This window comes from Hypomesus transpacificus, chromosome 21 (genome assembly GCF_021917145.1).
Source record: "Hypomesus transpacificus isolate Combined female chromosome 21, fHypTra1, whole genome shotgun sequence".
In the NCBI taxonomy this organism is placed as follows: Eukaryota; Metazoa; Chordata; class Actinopteri; order Osmeriformes; family Osmeridae; genus Hypomesus; species Hypomesus transpacificus.
The window spans coordinates 1,015,964-1,023,492 of record NC_061080.1 but is presented as its reverse complement, the minus strand read 5'-3'; the positions used below and the strand labels follow the sequence as shown (position 1 = coordinate 1,023,492).

Sequence of the window (7,529 nt, the reverse complement as noted above, 5' to 3'; positions counted from 1 at the left end):
CCCATTAAAATGCATGATCAAATCTATAACACAGTCTAGTTTAAAAGCGTTTGATAGGGAAGACGTAGCAATCGTAACATCTCTATCCAGTAATGTCTCAGTAAGAGCACTTTTCAATCCGAATTACTGAGTATTGGCCGCCGAGGGACGCTGTTGCACCCGCGGAACTGCTGTGAATCGTCGCTGACCATGGTGCTGAAAGAGCCAAGTCGAAAATCCCATCCATGTAATTCCTTTGTGACATTTAATTTGAAAATTTTAAAATAAATGATGGACGCTGTTTTATTTATACACATTGGAATCCAATTCAATAACTTAGAAACCGATTTAATGTTTACGTAACTACATTATCCATTGCCTTGTGGGGGCAGCCACTGAAGGCAATATTGCATCGTGAGAGCTAAATTAGCTTTGAATCCAATTGATATGGATGTCCCTACGGGTATAATGGCTTGAGATAAATCCATAGGTGGCGCTATGACTGAAGTTCTCGTGGTGGCCTGACGAACAAACGCACTGCAACATCTCAACCCTCCCGCCAGACACCAAAGCCCTCGTGGGGAGAAGGAGGTACGGAGCCACACATGGGCAGCGGTGGACAAACGGCTTTCTCACCTCACTTCGCTGCCTCCGTCAGTGAGAGAAGACGTCTGATTCCATTCCGAGCGGTCCACATTTTTGAGGAGATAAGTTTGAACCACTGACCATTATTTCAATTCGGATTATTTTAGTGGGGGAATCCGTTTCGAACACATGACCAACGGACCGTGTCCACACAACCGACATCGACTTGAACCGAGATTGTTGAGTTTTCACTCTAAGTGAAATCTCAATCTACGATCGCATGCATAGCCTTCAATTGTCCGCAATTTCACCCGTTGTATTTTCGGATCGAAGTAAAAAAAATCAGAACCCCAAAAATCCATGGATTTTATTTCACATATGACTTGTTTTCTTACTCTGGAGACGTGTACACGCGCTGTGGACCGTTGAAGCTGTTTACAGCGCAGCTGACATGCAACTGTTTCAGCACCACCTCGTCAAGTTCCAGGTTACGGGGTTAACGATGTCGGGAACGGACAGTTTGGATGCTCGTTTTGGAAAATGATTGCTGGGAACACCGACGGTACAATAATGGTTAGAAGATGCCTTGTGACGTTCAAGCCGTTCAGGTGAGAAGCAACGTACCGAAACTGCATATCATTTAGAGTATAGACTCTCATTGATACAATGCATAGACCGGCTAACCTAGTAAATGAACGTGCTTTTAATTATACAATAGGTAAATACTTGTTGTACAGTCCGATATGGCATGGGAGTTGTGGAGAGCATATTCTGTGAATACTGTAAGCTTCAAAGGCACTGTGCAATTTACGATCATATATAAAGCACACTGCCTACCTGAAACGTTATGCTGCTGGAAAGCTGCGCAATCTGCACAATTACCCTCTCAAAAAGAAAGTTACTTTGTCAGACGAGCCTATCATATTTCTTCTTTGAGCCAGAAACCCCAACGCTTCTAATTTAGATTCGCACATACATCTAGGGGTTCTGCAGGCCTGTGGGTGCCCGTGCGTGTGCCCGTGAACGCTGTTGTGTTTATTAAACTGTGGTTTGACGTTCGCCAGATGTTTTCCACAAACGAAGCAATGCAATTTAAATCGGGATGAATGATTACCTTGCATGTTCACAGCTGGATCCGTACGGATGCCGCGCTGAGGGATCCCATGACAACTAAAAGTGAGGCAGATTATCAATCAAGCGAGCCTTGGTCGAGTAAGATGCTTAGCTATCGCTTGGCATGCCTTATTATCGTACACAAGTCCCACAACAGTTCCATCCATTACGTCATTAGTTAACATGCAAACAGATGTGAATAGAGACAAGGCTGCTCGACGATTAAGCTCTTTTTTTCCCCCCCTGAAGATTAGGTTGTCACTAAAACCATGCAGCTTGTTTGTTACCATGTGTGTGTGTGTGTACCTCCTTAACATAAGCCCATTCCAGTGTATTTCCTGCTTTGCTTAAAAGGAGTGTGTATAATAACCCATTAAATATATCTGTGAACCCCGCCTCCCCCGCCTCCCCCCCACCCCCCCACCCCCCTCCCCCCCTATAACAAACCCAATCTTTTACGTTAATCACCAACTAATTTAACCAATCGAGGTAGCACACGTTTGGTAATCCTCAAAATCCTGACATTATCTTCAGCAAGGGCAATGGAACACACAGGAACGATAACCCGACGATAACCTAATCCCACACACCGGAGGGCTGACCCGGACTCTCGCAACCAAAAAGTTGTGGAATCCTTGGAGAACCTGCACCTGCACACGTCCTCTAACTCCATTCGCTTTCAATCTACCTGGGGGTGAGATCTGATAAGTGGGAACGTGTGCAAAAGCCAATTAGGAGATAGCAAATCTCGCCTTCTTATCCAATTAGAAGACCAAAGCGTTTACTTTAAGCCTTTTAATTAGCGACACGTCAGGCTGGCCCCGTCTAATCCTCCCCTATCACCCACAGAGGAGCTTTGAAAAACAGCCTAACGATAAGGAGGAAGAGATCGCCCAGAGACGGGGGCCGCCTGTACGCACACACACACACACACACGCACACACACAGGCATGCAATCACTGTCAATCCGCTACACCCTTAACCTCACTCTCTCTTGCTCTCTTGCTCGCTCTCACTCTCTCTCTCTCTAGCTCTTTCTCTTGCTCGCTCGCTCTCTCTCACACACTGTCTGGCCTTGCTCAGTCACACCCAAGCCGCAGGTCAAAGAGGAGTGTTGATAAAGATGGATCAGGCAGGCAAAGGGCAGAGGTCCGAGACACTTAGCCCCTTCCCGCCTTGTGTGATTTGCATCCCTCTGTCTCTGTCTCTGTCTCTGTCTCTGTCTCTGTCTCTGTCTCTGTCTCTGTCTCTGTCTCTGTCTCTGTCTCTCGCTCTCGCTCTCTCGCTGTCTCGCTGTCTCTCTTGCTGTCTCTCTTGCTGTCTCTCTCTCTCTGTCGCTGTCTCTCTCTCTCGCTGTCTGTCTCTCTCGCTGTCTGTCTCTCTCTCTCGCTGTCTGTCTCTCTCGCTGTCTGTCTCTCTCGCTGTCTGTCTCTCTCTCTCTCTCCCTCTCTCTCTCTCTCTCTCTCTCTCTCTCAGCCTGACACTGTAGGCCTGCAAATGGAGACTCTCCTCATCCACAGAGATCCCCTAATCCCAGTGAAACCGATGGACTAAAATCCCTCTTAGATCAGTAGCCCAATAGAAATGGACTCAAGTCAATCTTTTTACCACTGATTATGTCAACGATAACCTGAGGTCAATGAAACCTCAATTTGCCGAATCCGGTTTGGCTTCACAGCCGGATGGTTTAAAGGTAAATAATCCCAGGTATAAATTTATAATCCCAGACTAGGCCTCGCAATAAAGTATCCTCCCTCTCCCCAGATTTTAATCTGTCAGAATAGCACCGCGCTCCATCGACAGTGACGGAATTATCTCCGACACGTTGCGCAATATTGCCGGAACAGATGGGTGCGATAATTCAATATCTGAGAATGTTCCAGTTCACAGGAATAAAGAGAGATGGCAAGATGAGTATCTGCCTTCTGTTAGGACTGGATGTGTGAGATATCATTCTGGTTTCAGTCACTAGCCCTCCATTCTCCCCTCGATTGGGTGATTTGTCTCCATGAGTGAGGAGGCCCTGGTGCTTCCTAATGGTGGAACTGGGGCCCACCAGAGTTCAGCAATATTTCCCAGACCGAACCCAAGATGATCCAAACCTGGTTCTGATCCAGTACTCAGGGCTGATTTCAAAGGTCAAGAGGACCAGTGTTAGGAGGACACAGTCTTAAATCAAACGACGCACGGCTGAAACCAGGACTGGGATTTCATCCCAATGCTAAATGACATGAAAAGGTTTCAGTGCGGGATCTTAAAACCCATTTTAGCCTAATATGGACTTTTCAAAAAAGGAATGCGTTTGTTGCCACGGTCCAACAGAGACCTGCCCCACTGCCAATCCTTGTCCAGGTATTTGAGGAATGCTGAAATAGCAATAATGACACGTCCAATGACTAAGGACCATAATTGTCTCTCAGTGCAGAAAGGAAGTCACCTTGGAAGGTTGCCAAACCCCTTCTGCTCTATGATTCTGAAATCGTTCATGGCCAACACCTTCGCTACCTTGTAGGCATCCACATATGATGGGATGCTACCAAGAGAATCCTTGGTTAAATCTACGTACATTTTTAAGTCGGCTTGTGTGTGCGTTTGACTGACATATTTGTGGAGTTTGATCTCACGCCATTCCGAGGTGTTGGTTGAGGACGTGAAGTTGTTTACTCTACGTATGGACGGGTAATCCGGACATGTCATCACTGGCACAGAATCCAGCATTCTAGAAAACCACCCTCTTAGTTTTTCTTCCCTGAGTAAACCAATGAATAATTCACTTGTGCTTTTTCTCGGTTATTGTGAGGCCTTGCGTCTCACAGCTGCTTGCGCAGACACTAACGCAGAAGGTGCTGGCTTGGCAGGGGATGCTAGCGGGCTACACGTATAAGCTACACACATAAGCTACACACACGTATGGTTGGAGACCCAGGGAATAGAAAGTGAACTGTGCTGTCTGTCTGTTTAAATATGCAAACTGTGAAGTTGAGAACCCTGTATGTTGGAGGACTTGGGGCTGTCCAGGGGGTAACGTCAGGCCTGTGTTGCACTCTAGATTAGATCCAAGGTTTACTGGGTTCTATTTTCTTTCTCTTCCTCATTCTCTTCTCCTCCCTTCTCTTTTTCTCCTCTCCTTTTCCTGTCCTCCCCCCTCCTCTTCTCTCATCTTTTCTTCCCTTCTCCACCCCCCCCCCCCCTGCCCCGCACCTCTCCTTGCAGTCAAGCAGAGGCAGAGTCGATTGCGTTCCATTTTATTCCCCTCTTCTCTCCCTAGTCCCTTAACCCTTACCCGCCGCATCACTTCTCTCTCTCTCCCTACCCACCTCCGCTAAAATAACTCATTTACCCACGAGCGCTGTGCGCTCCCGTGTGTGCACCTGACAAGCCACATTAATTAAAGCCGTCCGCTGCCGGGGCCAATAGGACAAGCAGCTTGTCTCTAATTGGACTTGCCTGGTTGGAGTGGAATGCGAGCCAGGTAGCCAGCAGCGCCACCCCTCCAGGGGCCCCCGCGGCAGGGAAGAGACCTCGCGTGGCCCCAGACACGGAGAGGCTGGCTGGGGGGCGTTGTAAGGGGGTTGGGGGTTGGGGTAAGGGTGGTAGGGGTAAGGGGGTTGGGGGTAGGGGTAAGGGTGGTAGGGGTAAGGGGGTGTCCCGGCCTCTGTGTGAGAAGCATGTTCTCTAGCATGTTCTCCTTCTTAGAGTGCTAGCATTCTCTCCGGCGCTGTGCTGTGTTTCCTCCTGCTGTGCATTATCTTGACAGTTTTTTTTCTGCTTCTCTCCTTCTCTCCTCCTCCCCCCCCTTCCCCCCTCCTTCCTTGCCTCTCTCCATCTCCCTCCCTCCTGTCCTTCTCTTCTCTTTCATTCTTTTCTGATCCTGTTCATGTTTTGGGGTGGGGTTTCCACCCTGTACTCTCTCGGCTGCTCCTTCCTCCCCCCTCCTTCCTCCCCCCTCCTTCCTCCCCCCTCCTTCCTCCCCCTCCTTCCTCCCCCCTCCTTCCTCCCTCCTCCTTCCTCCCCCCTCCTTCCTCCCCCCTCCTTCCTCCCCCTCCTTCCTCCCCCCTCCTTCCTCCCTCCTCCTTCCTCCCCCCTCCTTCCTCCCTCCTCCTTCCTCCCCCTTCTTCCTCCCCCTTCTTCCTCCCCCCTCCTTCCTCCCTCCTCCTTCCTCCCCCTTCTTCCTCCCCCCTCCTTCCTCCCTCCTCCTTCCTCCCCCCTCCTTCCTCCCTCCTCCTTCCTCCCTCCCTTCCTCCTTCTTCCTCCCCCCTCCTTCTTCCCTCCTCCTTCCTCCCCCCTCCTTCCTTACTCCCCCCTTCTTTCTCCTTCTCCTTTTCCAGGATATTCGTGGTTGGCATTGGCTTCTTCAGCCTGTGTTTTCTAATGACCTCCCTAGGGGGCCAGTTCTCAGCCAAGAGACTAGGAGACTCCCCATTCACCATCCGGACAGAAGGTACAAACACACTCTGTGTGTGTGTGTGTGTGGTCTGTCCAAGCATATCTGTGTATGCTCCTTTGTGGGCGAGCATATATGTGTGTGTTTGTGTGTTTGTGCGTTTCTCCCCACACACAGGGGAAGGTCTTCCCTAACAGGTTTTGCATGATAAAAGTGATCTCATGTCATCTCAAGAGCTCATAAGCTGCAGCGTCGTACCTCAAACCATTTTTCATTACAACACTCACAATATAGCTGCGCTGTACTTTCATAAATGCAGTAACAGTTGCAGCCCACACATCAGGGAATAGCCTGACAAGCCCATAAAGCCGAGAGGCTTTCTGTTCATGAGTGTGCGATGCTACCCCCCCCCTCCCCGCCCCCCACACACACACACACACACACTGTATAAATGAACGTTAGTCTGCATTCCTACGGAAACCCGGCGGTGTCTCGCTCCCATCCGGATCAATCTCCACACCCTGGCCCTCAGACGCTATCAACACATCCTGGGTGCCGAGCAAGAAATGGCGCAGAGTTGTAAGTCTCATAACAAGAGTGATGCGGTCTCTGAAGCCTGCCTCCAGCTGCCCAATATCTCGCTGGAGAAATGTCATTATCGCATCGGGAAACTGGAGATTTGTCATGTGACCTTATCCCAGGGCTTGCTGGCCAATGGCGGGTTGGCGGAGGGTGGCGTCTAATCTTTCTGGCTCGGCAAGGTGTGAAGTGTGAAGTCAGGGGTCCTCGCGGCTTCACAGCTGTCTCTCATGCTGCCCGAGTCAAAATAAGAAGCTTGGCTTCATACAGAGGAGGATGAGCAGTTTCTAACAGGAGATAATCCTGGTGTTGGGAGAGAGATTGGGGTGGTCAGTGTGTGTTGGTTGTGTGAGTGTGTGTGTGTGTGTGTGTGTGTCGGTGTGTACGCATGATTCATTAATCACTCTTGCCCTGATGTCTGGGTAGACATCTGGAACTAGCTCATTAAGATCTGCTCACTGTCCAACCTCTCAGGGGTGTGTGTGTGTGTGTGTGTGGGTGTGTGTGTGCGTGTGCACAGATGTATGTGCATGTGTCACGGCGTTTGCATCACGCAACTACAGCAGTAATGTCTGTAGGTGTGCTCGTGCGTGTGATGAAATAGCATAACAGCGTCTTGTTAATGGAGCGATTGCTGAAATGTGGGACAAGACTGGAACCAGAGAGGTGAAGAAGACCTTCCATCTGCTCGGCTCCAGATCAGCTGTGAAAACAAGTGGCCCTTTTATTCATTCTCTGTGCACCACCTGCAGTACCCTGGCACACACACGCACGCGTGCGCGTGCACTTTCTCCCTTGCTTACACACACTGTGCCATACCCTCCCAGTCACACACGCACAGTCACATTTTCATTTACTCTCTTTTTTCACTTTTATACCATTCACCCCC

At 49.5% G+C, this 7,529-nt stretch overlaps 1 protein-coding gene across 1 annotated transcript in view; it reads left to right on the top strand.

The window, feature by feature from the left end:
• Positions 1–990: 990 nt before the first annotated feature.
• The window catches only part of LOC124483702 (alpha-1,6-mannosylglycoprotein 6-beta-N-acetylglucosaminyltransferase B), a 37,020-nt gene continuing 30,481 nt past the window's right edge, over positions 991–7,529 (top strand). Inside the window, exons 1-2 of the mRNA XM_047044248.1 lie at positions 991–1,172; positions 6,006–6,118. Of these exons, the coding sequence (XP_046900204.1) occupies positions 1,105–1,172; positions 6,006–6,118 (181 nt within the window). The 5' untranslated portion in view covers positions 991–1,104. The remainder of the gene's footprint in view (positions 1,173–6,005; positions 6,119–7,529) is intronic.